The 16468-nt window shown below is 57.1% G+C and overlaps 1 protein-coding gene across 5 annotated transcripts in view; it reads right to left on the reverse strand.

The window, feature by feature from the left end:
* CCDC102A (coiled-coil domain containing 102A) overlaps window positions 1-16468 on the reverse strand; it is a 21664-nt gene continuing 5196 nt past the window's right edge. For all 5 annotated transcript variants that reach the window (XM_067718346.1, XM_067718342.1, XM_067718343.1 and 2 more), the window contains 8 exons: window positions 12572-13322; window positions 10194-10420; window positions 8458-8566; window positions 6066-6182; window positions 5506-5715; window positions 3902-4072; window positions 2902-3005; window positions 1-656 (listed from right to left, as the gene is read on the reverse strand). In XM_067718346.1, coding sequence (XP_067574447.1) covers window positions 527-656; window positions 2902-3005; window positions 3902-4072; window positions 5506-5715; window positions 6066-6182; window positions 8458-8566; window positions 10194-10420; window positions 12572-13162 — 1659 coding nt within the window. In that variant the 5' untranslated portion in view covers window positions 13163-13322 and the 3' untranslated portion in view covers window positions 1-526. The remainder of the gene's footprint in view (window positions 657-2901; window positions 3006-3901; window positions 4073-5505; window positions 5716-6065; window positions 6183-8457; window positions 8567-10193; window positions 10421-12571; window positions 13323-16468) is intronic.

Here is a 16468-nt window from a genome sequence, read left to right on the forward strand (position 1 = left end):
TCCAGCCCGAGAACCTGAACTCCATTTATTACAAAAGACTGGGTTTATCACATTGTACTATGAACAGCCACAGCCCCCGCCCAACCCCTAGGGCCCAGAGAGGCAGCCTGGGTGGAGGCCCCAACAGCCCTCCTTTGACACCCGCTCCCCCTGCAAGAAGGTCGTGGGGGGGCGGCACCTAGAGTGGGCCTCAGAGTGGTCCTGTGTCTATAAAACCAAATGGGTCCAAGGACCCCAGGCATATATATATATATATATATATATACACACACACACACACACACACACACATATATATATATTATATATATATATATATAAAACATAGGCCATGGCTTCCCTTTCACAGAGTGTAGGTAAGGTGGGACCACCGATGCCCACTGTGGGAGAGAAGGAAGTCATCTGTGGCAGGGACCGTGGTCTGCTCCCAGAGCGAGCACAGGTAGCTGCATCAGTTCAAGTGGCGGGTCAGCCTGGGCACCCGGGGGCCCGGGCTGCTGGCCAGTCCTGCCCAGCCCTGGGAGCTCTAGGCCACCTGGATCTGCAGGTCCTCATCCTCGTCCAGGTCGCTGGCTCCGTCCCCCGCCTCCTCGGCGCCAAAGCGAGCGCTGCGGATCTTTCCAAAGAGGGGGGCGTTCTGCTGCTGCCTTCGGAGCCTGCGGGGTGGGGTGACAGGCGGGTCAGGGATGAGCCTGATCAGCTGGTGCTACAGCAGCTAAGCCGCCCCTTGCGCTTCCCTGCTGCCAGGCACCAGACTGGGCCTTTTACAAACATTACCTCACCTCACTTCATCCTCCCGGAAGCCCCTGAAATGAGGGAGGTGCTTCTGTCACCCCCATTTTACAGACAAGGAAACTGAGGCACAAAGCAGTTGAGTAATGTGCCCGAAGTCCCACAGACAGCAGTGACAGGTGCTGGGCTCTGAGCTGATTGGCTGGCTATGGAGTGGGCCAGGGGCTCAGAGAGGCGAAGCCGCGGCTCAAGGTCAGGCTGCTGGGATTCAAACCCAAGCCAGGCTCCAGAGCCCACAGGGAGAGAGTTTGGGGGTGTGGGTTCTGAGTCCCCCACATCCTCAATGTCAGTGAGAAAGCGCTCCACTCTAGCTCTTCCCCACAGTAAAATTCCTAAAGCCAAAATTTACCAGGCAAACTTCCCTCTAAGAGGAGCTGGTGGCGGAAATGCCCATCCCCCCTTTCCCTTGGCTCCCCTGCCCCCCACCCCCAGCGGAGTAGCCGCCCAGGCTGCATCTTACTGGAAGGCATGAATTATTAACACGGCAGGGAGGGGCACAGGCGGGGGCCTCCATTACTGCACTGTGATTTAGTGAGCTGTCCCCGGAACATTAAAGCACGAAAAGTTGGAAAATAAAATGAGGCAGCGGTCCCGGGCAGCCCCGCCCTCCCCGATGGAAGCACTTGAGAGGCTGGGCAGAGCCTGCCTGCCCACTCTGGGAGTTTATGGCTCCCAGAGAACGTGGCCAAGACTGCGGGAGAGCCCTGAGGCTAGGCGGCCTTTGGAGGGGTGTGTGCTGGGTGGGGCCGGGGTTGGGGGGGGCGGGGTGGGGGGGCGGGGCAGAGCTGGCCAGACACTGAGCCTGACTTGGGCTCATGCCTGGGCCCCTGAACAACACTTTACAGGCAGCATCCCAGGCAGCTGGGGAAACTGAGGCTCGGCTGGCCAGGTCACACAGCTGACAGGTCTGCCTCCCACAGCTTGTACTCTAAGCCACAGAAACTCAGCACACACAGTACATGCTCTGCAAATGAGGGCTCAGGCGGCAGATGGCGGGGGGCGGTGATCTGGCCTGACCACCCACTAGCTGTGTAGCTGTGGAAGGACTTACCCTCTCGTGCCTTAGTTTCCTCGTCTGCCAGCCCCCTAGGAAAAAAAATCTCTCCCTTTCCTTCTCTCATAGGAGCATGATTCTTATAGCACAATATCTGACCCAAATACAAAAGCTCCACTAATATTTAGCATCTATTATGTGCCAGGTACTTTTATAAGCATAGATCAGCTCATTTAATTCCCACAACCAAGAGGTAATAAAAACTGTTATCAGCCCCATTTTACAGATGAGCAAACTGACCAAGAGAGGTCAAGTAAGTGGCCCCAAATGACACGGCTACTAAGTGCAGAGCCAGAATTCCCAACCACCCAGGCAGCCTGCTGCAGAGCCTGGGCTCTGTCTATTCCATGAAATAAGAGGACGCAGGTACGGGCCTGCCCCAGGCGCGGCACAGGAAGACTCAGTCTCAGGTGGGGGCTTCTGAAATGGGGAGGGGCTTGGACTAGATATTATCTGTCATCTCATGTCTCTGAGGGGAGTCGGGGGAGAGAGCCATTCACAGGGTGTTGTGATGGAGAGGGAGGCAGCAGAGGGATGCAGAGTGTGCTGGGTGGGTCCCCCAGACCTTCTGGTCCTCCCTCACTGAGGCTGATGGGTCCTGTCTACAGATGAGGAGGTCGGGGCTACCATCAAGGCCGGGGCTCCTCCGTGGTTCCCTGCCCTCCAGTCCTTCAGGATCACCCCAGCCTGCTCATTCTTCTTATCAAAGACTCCCCAGACCCACTGTCCCTCCCTGCTGCCCCACGTTGGGCCTGACCTCTTTGGCCGCCCCTCCTATCCTCTGGACACACGACACAATTCCAAGGCTCCCAGCTGGTCTTACTTCCTGCACTCCCTTCCCCGGTTTCCTGGCCCTGGCCCTTCCTGCCTGGAGGGGACAGGATTCTGGCCCCAGGACGTCCAGATCTCTTCCTTCTCTGTCTTCCCCACTAGCCCCACTCAGGGCTCCAACCCTGACCCCTGACCCTTGGCTTCCCTCGGCTGGAAGCGCTTCTGCCCTGTTTCTGAGCCCCAGCCAGGAGTCCTCCCCCGGAGGGGCTGCACGCTGGGCCCACCTGGACTGCACGTGCTCCAGCTGCACTTGCAGGTTCTCGCTTTGCTCCGTCTGCTCGTCCAGTGACCGCTGCAGCTTACGTGCCTGGTTGTGGGCCTCGTCCAACTGGGGGGTGAGCAGGGCCAAGAGCGTGGGAGTCACCCAGGGCTGCGCCAGCCTCTGCCCCGCCATCTGCTTGGGACCAGCCACTCCTGCTGTTCCTCTGTGGGAATGACCTTCCCCAAGAGCAATTCCTGTCGCTCCTTTGAGGCCTACCTCCTCCAGGGAAACATCCCTTTCACTTCTCTTCTTTCCTGTTGCCCCTCCCTTCCAAACCTCCCCATCCCCTAACGCCCCAAGCTACTGACCCACCCATCAACCTACCTACCCTATGAACCTGTCCATCTGATCATTCATCCATGGGAATATCCTTCTGCTCATGGAGGTACCCATCACTCACCGTTCGTTAATCTCTTCAGACACCCATTCACCCTACCCTTGTGTCCTTCCATCCTTCTGTCCTTCTTTCCCTCTTCATTCATTCTTCCACCCACTGACCCAGTCAGCTGTCTGTCCATCTTTCCACTATCCACTCAGTCATCCATCTTTCCATATATCCATCCATCCAACCAATCACCCATCAGACATCTGCTGTTACATCTCATCCATCTATCCTCTCTCCCTCTCCCATCCATCTGCCCACCTATTTCCTCATCCATCTGTTCATCCATCCATGGAGTTATCCTTCTGTCCTTCTATTTAACCAACTCCATATCCACCCACTCATCCATCCATTAATCTATTCAACCACTTATCCACCTTGTCTGTCCATTTTTCTTCCCATCCTCCTACCCACACACCATCTGTCACCCACCCACCTGCTCTATCCTGGGTCCCTCTTGAGAGTCAGGCTTGTGCCAGGGGACCCAGCACGGACCGACATGGGAAGGCCCTGCAGCCCCACTCCCACCTCCCCCAGCTGAGGTCTGCAGGCTGTGCTTTGGGCCCCAGCAGGCGCTCACCTCGTCCTCAGCCTGGGCCAGCTCCTTCTTGAGCTCCTCCACCCGCAGCCGCAGCTTCTTCACCTCTGCCTCGTGCTGTTCCACCCGCCGGTTGGCGTGTGCCAGCTCCGCCACCTTCTCCTGGAATTGCTTCTTCAGCTTGCTGTGCACATGCTTCAGGTCTGCCAGCTCCTGCAGGGGAGCAGAGATTGGGGGAGGGCTCGTGCGAGGGAGTTCCATGAGGTCAGGCAGTTCTAGGGGTGCCGGAGTCTCTCTTGCCCGGAATCTCTCCACCTGCTGACTAAAATACCAGTACTAGAGCTGGCTGAGCAGCTGGAGGCTACAGGTGCCGTCTAGTGAGGTGAGAAGGCATGCGGGGCAATGAGGGAAGAGGTGGGTGGAACTGGTGGCTCCACTCTGGACATGTAACTCTGGGGCGCCGGCGGGACATGACATGGAGGTGTCCAGCAGCCTACCTGAGCTGAGTCATGTTTTCTGGGGAGGGGTGAAGTCGGGATTCTTTGGTGTGTAAATGGCATTAAAGCCCTGGGTCTGGAGATGAGCTAAGATGGGGAGTGGGTGTCGGAAGAAAAGAGATCAGAAGCCAGAGTGGCTGGGAAGGGGATGAGCAGCCAGGAGAGGAGCTGCCCACCCCTGAGCTCTGTGATTTCTCTGAGCCTCAGTTTTCGCATCCATGAAATGGGGACAGGAACTACCTAAAGGTCTCTTGAATCCATCCTCTTTGTTCCATCTCCACCAACCTGAGCCTGGTCCTGGCCGCCATCATCTCCCGCTGCCCCAGGAAACGGCGACAGACTCCCCACCGGCTTGCCTTCCTATCCGCCTTCCACACAGCAGCCAGTGAGCGCTGAGAACCACAACCTGCTTGCACCTACCTCTTACTCTTCAAAGGTGGCCCTGAGCTCCTGCCTCACCTACCACGTCCTTCTTGCCCACTGCCCTCCAGGCACACCGGCCACCCTGCTCCTCCAAAGTTCCATGTCCCTGTCGCCATGGGACGTTCATTCACAGTATTTCCGAATCCTCTCCCGGAATCAGTTCACTACCAGTCAACACCTGCTTTCGCTTGAGACCTGGGCTCAAACGTCACTGCCTCAGGGAAGTCTCCCCATGACCTGGGCCTAAGCCAGGTCCCCTGGTATTCCCTCTTCCCTCTTCCTGCCCAGCCACGGAGCTGTGTGACCAGCGTGAGTGTGTAAGGGAGGGAAAAACACCTGCATCGCCCTGAGCCACCAGCTCCACGAGGGGAGGCCACGTCCCTCCTGTCCGTTCACTGCTGTGTCCCCAGCACCTAGAACAAGGCTTACACACGGTGCTCAGTAAACATTTGTTGGGTTAATAAAAGGGCTGTTGAGAGGATTAAGTGATATCATGGACAAAAAGCACCGGCACAGGGCCTGGCCCACAGTGGTGCCCCATAAATGCAGCTACTATGATATCACTTAGCCTGGCCCACAGCAGGCGCCCGGCAGGAGCCGCGGCTGTGGCGACTACGACCTCTGTCCGTAGTTGTTACTTCAACGGTCCCTGGCCCCCTGCGGGGTGGAGCTGGACACCCAGGAGGCCCTCTGCCCCAGCCCTGGCCGCGCCACCCACTGCCCCACCTTGTTCTTCTCGAAGAGCGCGGCCTGGCTGGCCCGCAGGTCGCAGTCCAGCGCGCTGGCTGTCTGCCGCCGCCGCCGGGCCAGCGCCTCCTCCAGGTCCCCGACCTGTGCCCGCAGCTTCTTGTTCTCACGCTCTAGGCCCAGCTTCTCTGTCTCCAGCCGCTCACGGCGACCCCACTCGGCTGCGTTCTCCGCCTGCAGCCGCTCCATCTGCAACAGGGCAGGACAGGGGGAGGGGTCCACAGGGAGGGGGTGCGGAAGGCCAGAGCTGGAGGCTCCCCCTCCCCACCTCCTCCTGCAGCCGTTTTTTTGGCTCCAGGAAGCAGGTCCAGCTGCAGCGGCTATAATTAACCCGGGCTTATTTCACGGTGTGCAGGATGTGAGGGCGCTTCTAGTCTCTGTGTGGGAGAGAGGCCCACCCCCTGCAGACTGGAGCACCCTCGGGGTGTGGCTGGTTCCCCCTTAGTGTACAGGCCTGGTTCCTGCCCTCTTCTTCGTGAATGACTGATGGTGGCAGGGCCCCTGGTCCCCCGAGCCCCAGGCGCTCCCAGTGGCCTCACCTCGCCCCTCAGCTCCGCCATCTTCCTGTCCATGCTGGAGCGTGCACCCAGCTCGTCCTCCAGGTCTTCGGACATGCGGCCCAGCTCGTCCTGGTGGGCCTCCTTCAGGATGCTGAGCTGCATGACACAGCACAGCCTGGTGAGGTGAGGACCACCGGCCCTGGTGGGTGGGCACTGGTCATAAGGGCTCAGCAAGGAGCCTGGGGTGGTGCCCAAATGGGCCACCAGGTAACTAGAACAGACCCCAAATTTGACCACTTCTTCCTCTTCTAACATCTCTCACCTCTTATCTCATTACCATCTAGCCTCCCAGTGTCCACTCTTGCCCCTCATCTCCCCAGTCAACCCATTTTCCACCACAACAGCCCAGGAGGAGCTTTGAAAAAAGATAAACCGGGCTTCCCTGGTGGTGCAGTGGTTGAGAGTCCGCCTGACGATGCAGGGGACGCGGGTTCGTGCCCCGGTCCAGGAAGATCCCACATGCCGCAACTACTGAACCCACGTGCCACAACTACTGAGCCTGCGCTCTAGAGCCCGCCAGCCACAACTACTGAAGCCCGTGCACCTAGAGACCGCGCTCTGCAACAAGAGAAACCACTGCAATGAGAAGCCCGTGCACCGCAACGAAGAGTAGCCCCCACTCACCACAACTAGAGAAAGCCCGTGCGCAGCAACGAAGACCCAATGCAGCCAAAATAAATAAATAAATAATAAAAATTTTTAAAAAAAAATAAAAACTGACCCCTCCCTATGGTCCCATAAAGCCCTGCACGATTGGACCCCTACCTGTCTCCCCTCAACCGCATCTCCCACCTCTCTCCCTTGAGCTCTCTGTGCTTTGGGCACCTCGGCCTCCTCCCTAGTCCTCAAATACACAAGTTCCTGTCCACTGCAGGCTTCACACGTGTGGTTCCCTCTGCCTGGTGCCCCCGTTCAGAGGTATCTTGAAGGGCTGACTTTTCTCATTCTCAGGTCTTGGCCTAAATGCTCCCTCCTCAGGGAGGCCTCTCCTGTCCTCCCTGCCTAGAAGGGGTACTTCTCCACACACACGCCTGTCCCCCCAAGAATGTGAGCTTGGGAGGACAGACAGCGTGTCTGTCTGCCCGCCTTCGTATCCCTGTATGGCCTGGGCCCAGGGCAGTGAACACAGGCTGAACGCACCCAGTGGATCTGAATCCGGGTCTGCCTGTGGGTGTGGGGTTGGTCACATGAGAAGCACCTGGGGTGCTTTTAAAATAGTGCAGATTCACTGTTGTATAGCAGGGAAAACTGCCAGATGAATGCTCTTTGCAACGGCATGCATGAGCCTTAAATATGGAATGTTGAGGGAAGAGAGCCTGATACAAATGAGAATCTTTATAATTATGTATCTGTAAATCTGCACGGTTGTCTTACTCACTTTTCTTCAAAAGATTACACAATTTGAAAAGATTAAAAAGACAGATTCTTGGACCCAACCCCCAAAGATGCTGACTCAGGAGGATGAGGGTGACGTCTGGGAAGCTCTATTTTAGGAGATTCCTTAAAGAGATTCTACTTAAAGACAGGTTTTCCAGGACAGTTTCAGGCTCTGAGGTCTGTGAACCTCACGCCTTCCGGAAAAGTAGGGATCCAGCCCAGCTTTCCGTGGGTGGCTGCGCCCCCTGGTGGCCATCAGGGCCTGCACAGGAAGCAGTAAGGGAAGCCCAGCCTGGGCCCTGCCTGCCCTGAGTCCCCAGAACGCAGTGGTGGAATCCCCTCTCTGCCAGCTGAGCGTCAATCTCCTCATTTGTAAGATGGGGGCATCGGGACCCAGATGTCTTGGCTGCTGTGAGGCTCCAGCGAGATTCTGCACCCACTATGTGCCCAGCGAGCGCCCAGACTCCTCCCCTTCATCTTGGTCTACAAGGCCTATGGGATTTAGCTCCCCTTGCAATCTCATCTCTCAGTTACTATCCTCCAGCCACACTGGCCTCTATTTCCTGAACACACGAGGCTTGTTCTGGCCTCAGGACCTTTGCATTTGCTGTACCTTCTGCCAGGAACTGTGCCCCATCTCCTCTCAAGGGTGGCTTCTTCTAATCACTTTAGCTCTTGCCTCAAATGTCACCCTCTTGGAGAAGCCTTTCTTTCAATGACCCACCACCTCATTTCTCTGATTGTGTTTTGACTCTTTCACACCTTCTGAACTTATCTACCTGCTTACTGTTGGTCTCCCTCACCACGGCCCCCCCTAAGGTGAGCTCCTAAAGGTAAGGACATTGCCTGCCCCAGTACTCAGAACACTGCATGGCACATGGCTGGTGCTTGACAGTGAATGAATGAATGCCCTTCTTTCTTCCATTCCCTCTGCTGAAATTCAACAGTGCAGCACTGCTTCCTCCAGGAAGCCCCTGTGGTCTCCAGGACTCACTTGCTTGAGCATCTCCTGCTTGGTCTTGCTCAGCTCCTCATACTTGATCTTCCACTGGCTGAGCTCCCCCTCCAGCTTCTCAATGTTCCTGCTCAGTGCCATTTTATCCCTGGGGAGGGGAGAGGGAGGGATAAATGGGGGTGAGTCCACTGGGGCCCTCCGCTGAGTCCTCCTATGTAGTCTGCACCTGTCAATCCCATGTCCAAAGTGCTTGCGTCTGCATTCAAGGCCCTGGCGCCCCACTCTGCGGCAGGCACCCTGTTTGCATTTCTTCTGGAGCTCCACCCTCTGCACAGCTACAGGTGCCCAGCTCCCAGTGTGGAGTGACCGGGCCTCCAGGGCACTGGGCCCTGGGCTCATGTGCCAAATGAGACCCCCATTTCTTCCTATCTGTTTTATGTAGGCTTGGTTTGAACACACAGCTTTGCAGTTGGAAAAGCTGGGAAACACTGTCCAGTGACTCTCTGAAGGACGGGTCCCGTCTTGTCATCAGCACTGGGTGGCAGTCCCACGTGTTCTCGTGACCCCCACCCTGCACTCTGTCCTGAACATGAAGGAGGCGCTGTGGGTAACAAGCGTGGTATCTGGCCCCAGCACACAGTGCTTTACGACCAACCCCACACCGTGCTGGTCTCCTGTTCTGGAAGTCTAGTATTTCTTTACATTTCAGTTTGTACAATAGGTTGATTTTTGTTTGTTTTGCTTTAAAAGAAACGTATTGTCTCATAGTTCTGGAGGCTCCAATCTAAGACCAAGGTGTTGGCAGGGTTGGTTCCACGTGAGGGGTGTGAGGGGAAATCTGTTCTATGCCTCTCCCCTGGCTTCTGGTGGTTTGCTGACAATTTCTGGTGTTCCCTGGCTTATCTCTGCCTCTATCTTCACAAGGGCATTATGTTGATTTTTAAAAGACTTCTGTGTGTAATTAAGTTAAACTATCTTTGTGTTTAGTTTCTGGACAGAAAAGAGGGTGTTACAAAATATTCATCATAATCGGGCTTGTGCCCCGATCAAGGTAACTGGTGACCTCCACGTCCTAAATCCACTGGTCAGTGCTCAGTCCTCTTCCTACTTGACTAGCTGATCACTCCCTCCTCCGTGACACAGTTTCTCCTGCTTTCTCTGCCCGCCACTGGCTCTCTTCTCCTGTCTCCTTTGCTGTTTCCCTCTTCTAAACTTGGTCAGCTTCAGGGCCCCATCCTCTGGCCACCTCCCTATCCACTCTCACCCCAGCTCACGGCTTTCAGTATCATCTACTTGTCGATGACTCTTGCGTTTTTACCTCCAGCCCAGACCCGTCTCACAAACTCCAGATTCATTCATGTCCCCAACTGCCTCCGTGCCATCTCAAACTCAACACGTCCAAAGCCAAATTCCCAGCTGCAACCCCCCAATCTCCCTATCCCTTCTTCCCTGCTTTTATTTTTGCCCACGGCACCCTCCGCCCATGAAGGCAGGGACTTCTGGTCTTACTGATGGCTGTATCCTCACTGCTGAGCAGAGCCTGACCCCGATGCCCAACACGTATTATTTGAATTAATAATAATAATAATAATAAAAACCCTCACACTGTGTCCTTGGGCAGAGCACCACTGTTCTAAAGTCCCAAGACTGAAACAGGACCATTCCGCTTCAGTGAATCTCACCTTCTGAGACACGGATTTTCACTCTGTGATTCTGAGGACGCCCTGGAGTGGCCTGGCCCGGCCCCCGGCCCCTGCCTGCCTCCCGGGACTTACTCTCGCTCCTTGAGCAGCACCTTCTGGGACTCATCCAGCCGTAGCCGCAGGGCAGTCAACTTGGAGGCATCCTCCTCGATGGTGGCGGTGTCCTCCCAGGGCAGTCGGCTACGCTCCTGGCGGCCCGAGCTGCCCCGTGAGGCCCCGGCCCCTACGCTGCGTGCCTCCCAGCAGCCCTCGGGCTCCTCTGGTCTGCTCTTCAGCAGGCCCTCCACCAGCTCCAGCTCCTGTGGGGTCCAAGGTGGAGGCGGGGTCAGTGGTCGCTGAGTCCTCACCCCCTTGGCCTTCATCGTGGCCTCTCCTAGGCCCAGGGTCTGGCATCAGCTTGGTGGGTAACCTTGGGCAAGTCACACAGTGCTTCTGGATCCCAGTTTCCTCTTCTGCTGCCTGCTTCTCCACCCCTGGAGAGGGAGGGACACACCCTCTCCCTGCACTGCCTAAAAGTGCACACAGAGTCAGCCACTAAGGTTCCCTGAATCCTGGAAGAGTCCCCAGAATAGGTGGTAAGCTCCCTGTCAGTGGAAGTATGCAAACATTTGGTGGGACACTGGTGTGAAGGTATGTAGAAGCAGGGATTTCCTACAACGAATAAAGACTAGACTCCCTCAAAAGGAATTCCCACTCGAAGATCCCGTTTTTCAGGTGCAAACACCTGCAACACGATAAGTGAAGTGGCAAAAGATGCATAGGAAGGTGGGTGGCCTCTGCGAGCGGAACCAGCTCCCAGATAGGAAGCAGCGAGGGATTATTAACTCAACTCTGAGGCCTCTTCCTCCCTGCCAGGCTCCCCTTCCCCTCTGCCCTTGTCTGCCCCCTCCCTGCCTCTGACTACAGACCCAAGATGCCCATGGCCTCTGTTACAGCCTGGCTTTTCCCACAGCCTTTCCAGATGAGGCTGGGCCAGCCCCTTCCCTGACTGGCCCTTGGTTTCCCTATCTAGACTGGGACGGTGGCCCTGAGGCCCCCCTGAGGAGTGAGATTCTACTCCTCCTGTATCTCAGACTGTCTGGGTGGGGGCCTCTGATGCCACCTGGTCCAAAGCTCCAATTCACAAATGAGGAAACAAGGAGGGAAGAAGGGACTTGCTGTGGGTCACAGAGGACAGGGCTGGGCTGGAGAGCAAACTCAGACTGCAACTCCAGAGCTCCCACCGCTGGTACCTGCCACCCCGTCGACTGTGACTCATAACCAGAAGAAGGAGAGAACAGGAATAGTGCCGTGAGGCTGGCTGGTATACAGGGGCTCTCATTCCCTGCCCCGAAGAAAAGCAATGAACCCCAACTGCAAACACCATGCAGGCCTGGGAGAGAGGGGCTTCAGCCACCAGGAGGCAGCAGTGCCCACTCTAGCCCACAGGCAGGAGAGGAGAGGGGGCAACCAAGAATCTTAGCTAGAGGAGCTGGCCTGCCTGGGGACGGAGCTGGGAGCAACCTGAGGCTGGACTCTATCCCTAGATGGCCTTCTGGTGACAGGCCTGCTGGTTCAGGGGAGGCTGCCCTCCGCACACACCATTAATATTCCAGATGTACTGATTACTATCACCATGGGCTCTGGAGTTCACTTGGGGGCAACTCCCAGTGACTCTAGTCACCAGCTGGGAGCCATTGGTACTTAACTTCTCAACGCCTCAGTGTTCTCGTTGGTAAAGGAAATACTTCCTGGGGCTGCTCTGAGAATTAAGCAGACAATGCTTGTGCATAGCCTAGCGCCCTGTGGAGGTGCCCATCGAACCATGGATGCCATTTCCCAAACTCACCAGGCACTCTCAGCCTCTAGGTTTTTGCACAGAATTTCCATCACCTGGAATGCATTCCTGCACTTTTCACAGCCAATTCCTCCGCATCCTCCTAGTCTCAGCTTAAATGGACTGCTTCCAGAAAAGCTTCTGTGCAGCCCCCTCCTCAAAGCCTGGATCTGGGACCTCCTCTGTGCTCCCACTGCCCGGATAACCCCCCACCCCTAAGCTTTGATTGACACCTCTTATAAATGTCTCCCCCTTCCCCTAAATTCAAATCGAACGAATGAATGGATTCAGCTCTGCTACTAATGGATGTCTTCCAGGTAAGTGCTTAGAACCTGCTCCTGCTCAAAGAGGATGATTTCTTGGTTCTGTTGACTACTCAGGTGTGGGAGTGGAGGGACCACCAGAACCGGGGACTCTCTGCCCTGCGGGCGGTCTCTGGAAAGGAGGTAACCTGGGGCCCTGCAGTGCAGAGCCTGACCCCCTGAAGAAGTGAAACCTCCCTGCGGGCCCGGCCCTTACTACCCCTCTTTCTAAGCCAAGCGGCCACCTCTTCTGCCCGAGTCAATCAGCCCCTCCCACTTCTAAAATCCAGCGCGAAGGCCCCGCCCAGCAGCCCCGCCCCCCCGCCGCGCACCTGGCTGCCCGTGGGTCTCTCCGACCCGACGTCGCGCACTGGCTCCTGCTCCCTCTCTGGCTCGGTCTCGGGACCGTCAGGCGTCCTGTCCATGACCCCCCGGGCGCCCCGCAGCCGCGCCAGTTCGCGGCCCCGCGCCTCGCACTCGCCCTGCGCCTCCTGGCGCTCGCGCCGCGCGCCCGCCAGCTCCTTGGTGAGCGCGTCGAGACGCTGGCGCAGCTGGCGCACCTCCTCGCGCGCGCGGTTGCGCTCGGCGCGCACCTTGCTCCATTTCTCGCGCCAGTTGGCCGTGCAGTCCGACCACCAGCGCATGGTCTTCTCCATCTGCGCCGCCCGCGCGCGCGCCTCCTCCAACTCCCGCAGCCGCAGCTCCTCACGGCTCTCCCAGTCCCCGTCGGCCAGCAGCGCGGGCGCCGGCGGCAGCGGCAGAGCAGGAGGCGGACCGGGCGAGGGCGTGCCGCTCGGCGGCGTGGGCGGCAGCGAGTCGGCCGGCCCCATGCGCTCGGGCGACGGGCTGCCCAAGATGGTCAGGAGGCTGCCTTTGGACAGCTGCGGGGACTCGGCCAGCCGGGGGCTCGGCCCGTGGCTCATGGTGTGGCCGCGGGGGCGAGCAGGCTCTCGGGCCCTGGGCTGGAACTCCCAGACTCAGAGGCGGCGCGGGGCGCGCGCGACGTACGCGATACCACTGTGCATGATGGCCACTGCTACCCGCTGCTCTCCCGGCCACGGGGCGGGGGATGCCTCCTCCAACCTGTGGGAGAACACAACCATTATTAGGAGGTGGCTACCATCCGTCCATATCCTTAAGCTCAGCCATGGGAAGGGAGTAACCGGCAGAGGGAACAGCATGGGCAAAGGTGGGAGGACTGAAAATGGTCACCTCCAGAAGCCCCAGTGAGGCTGGAATGGTGAGCAAGGGCCTGCAACCGCTTCCTCACTGGCCTCCAGACTCCCCCCTTGAGTCCCTTCACCCTGCAGCAGCTGCAGCTGATCTGAAACCTTGATCTGCTGTCCCTGACCTTCAGGTCCCATCTCACACAGCGAATGGCGTATACTATTCTCTCTCCACCCGGAATGCTGCATGCTTCCATGCTGGCTCTGCCGCCAGGAGTCCCCTCCCAGCCTCTTCCTGCACTGGGCTAACGCTTCTCATCCTTAAAACTTATCTGAGATATCACCTTCTTCAAGAAGTTTTCCCGGACCCCCTCAGGCCAGGTGGTCAGCCCCAGCCCATGTCTCCACTAGCCAATCTCACTGTACCACTTATCTGTGTCCCTGTGTGCTCCCCATCCTGACCCCAGGCTGTGAGTTTGCTGAGGGCAGGGGCTGCCTCCTGGTCTTTGTCCCAGCACTGATGACAATGACAGTGACATTTATGGAGGCCCAGGCACCATGGCTATGTGAACTATCCTCTCAACAGACTTGAGGGAAATTATAGACATTTACTGAAGAGGAAAGGGAGGCTCAGCAAAGTTAAGCCCTGGAGTTAATCCAGATACAGCACCCAGAAGTCCAAATGCAAACACTGGGGCAGGTCTGGTGAACACCTGCACGCTCTGGTCGTACGATAGAAATAAGCCGGTGTCTAGGTGGTGGCGGTGCGGTGTGGTGAGGTGCCCCCCATGCCTGCCGCTGAGCTCTGCTGTTCATGGGCCACGTCCCCTTTAAAATAAGTGAGACACATGCCCCTCTCTATCCCCAACCTGCCACACTCTCCCTCCATGTAGCTCTGTGCTGACCCCCAGGAGCAGCCCCTCGGGGCATCTCGTACTTCCTTCCCCATCCAGCTGGGCCTGTCCCACAGATCCTCACCCCGGCCCCTAAGGCCCTGCCCTGATTGCCATCTCTTCCTTTTTTCCGGGACCCACCAGGGCACTGCTGGTGGGGCTCTCAGCAATCCGGAACAGTGTCCCAACACTGTCTGGCCAACGCTCTGTGTCACCTCTTCACCCTCCTCTGGCCTCTAAGCCCCTCACTCTTGGCAGGTGATCTAATGTCAGAGTTTGCAGTGAAAAGAGAAGCTGTCAGGCTGGCACTCCCTCCCTGTCCTGCCCCAAGCCCCACGGCCCCCTCCTCTCTGCCCCTAAGAGGACAGAGGGGCTCTCCCTCCTTGGGTCAAAGTCCTCCCACATCCAGCTTCTCCCACCCCTGCCAATGATGCCTCTCCAGGGGGCCTTCCCCACCTGCTAAAGTCTCTCCTGACACTCTCACCTCACTTCTCTGTCTCCTCCCTTTCAAGGCCCATCCAGAGGGGTCCACACTTGCTGTCTCCACCCTGTCCACCTCCCTCTCTCTCTCTCATCAGGCCTTGCCAGGCTGGCTTCCGGCTCCCCTGCCCTACCCACTGGGCACATCCTAGCCCTCCCAGGTGTGCCCTCTCTAGCTCTGGGCACCTTCCATCCCTCCCTTCTTGCATCGCTCTCTCCCAGGGTGTTCTCCGGGTTTTCCACCTCTTCTCCAGTTGTTCCCCATCACCTTCCCTGGAGTGCTGGTGTCATCCAGTCCTTGCCCCCTTCTCCTCTCTGGCTGCCCCTGCCTGAGCCATCTCGCCATGTCCTCAATAACCCTGAATCTCTCTCTCCACCCCAGGCTGCCCTCCAGAATCGCCCAAACCACCAGCATGTCCCTCAGACAACTCAGACTCAGCTTGGTCGGATGGGATTCACTGTCTCCACTCTCCCCACTACTGGATCCTCCTTCTGGATGTCCCCTCTGGGAGAAGAGCATTTCCTTACTCCTTCACGCTGTGGGAACATCCTGGAATCTGCTTTCTCCCCACCTCCAAGTCATGTCAGTCTGTCTGCCACACATCACGTGGATCTATCCACCTTCTTCCTCCTCAGCCACTAACCTGTCAAGGCCACCACCATCATCTCCCACCTGGGAGACTGCAGCCACTGCCCTCCCTGCCCCAACCCCCTGCCCCCTTTTGCCTCCTTCAAATCCATTCTCAAGAGCAGCAGCCAGAGTGAGTTTTTAAAAACACAAACCTGGGACTTCTCTGGTGGCGCACTGGTTAAGAATCCGCTGCCAATGCAGGGGACACGGGTTCGAGCCCTGGTCCAGGAAGATCCCACATGCCGCGGAGCAACTAAGCCCGTGCTCCACAACTACTGAGCCTCTGCTCTAGAGCCCGTGAGCCACAACTACTGAGCCCACGTGCCGCAACTACTGAAGCCTGCGCGCCTAGAGCCCGTGCTCCGCGACAAGAGACTGCAATGAGAAGCAGTCTGCAATGAGAAGCCTGTGCAGCAACGAAGACCCAACGCAGCCAAAAGTAAATAAATAAATTTATATTAAAAAAATTAAAACACAAACCTGATCATGCCAGTGGCCACAACCTTTGTCATTACCAATAGCTGTGACCTCTCTCAAGAGTCAGTTCCAAGCTCACTCCCTCTAGGGATCCAACACCAAAAATTCTTCAATCTCCAAAGGAGCTACAGCCTACCGATCGCCTTGCCTGTTCACTGTCCCCACTGCCCACCCCGTCCCTTCTCTCCTTGCTACGTGCCACGGTCGCAACCTCGTCCTCACAAATGCCCTGAGTGCCCCAGCTGTCTCACCTGTTCTTGTCTCGCAGGTAACACCAACCCTGGTCGCCTCCACCGCTCTGCCTGCTCCTGCCCTCACCCGTATAACCAGGCATCGCAGGTTTTACACCACTGTGTGGACCAGTGTCAGTTTCAATTCATGACCATCAGTGTCATAGTTCCTCAGCATTGATCAGTGATCCTACTATATTTCTCTAGTGCATTTGCTGTTTGTTTACTGTCTGCCTTCACCAGGCACCAGTTCTGGGCCCAGCTCTGTCACCAACCTCATGTAAACCACTGCCCCATGTACTGGGCCTCAGTTTCTCCGCCTGTAGAACTGGGGTGAGAGGTGAGGGAGGCC

The sequence above is a fragment of the Pseudorca crassidens genome, chromosome 20, assembly GCF_039906515.1.
Source record: "Pseudorca crassidens isolate mPseCra1 chromosome 20, mPseCra1.hap1, whole genome shotgun sequence".
Taxonomy (NCBI): domain Eukaryota; kingdom Metazoa; phylum Chordata; class Mammalia; order Artiodactyla; family Delphinidae; genus Pseudorca; species Pseudorca crassidens.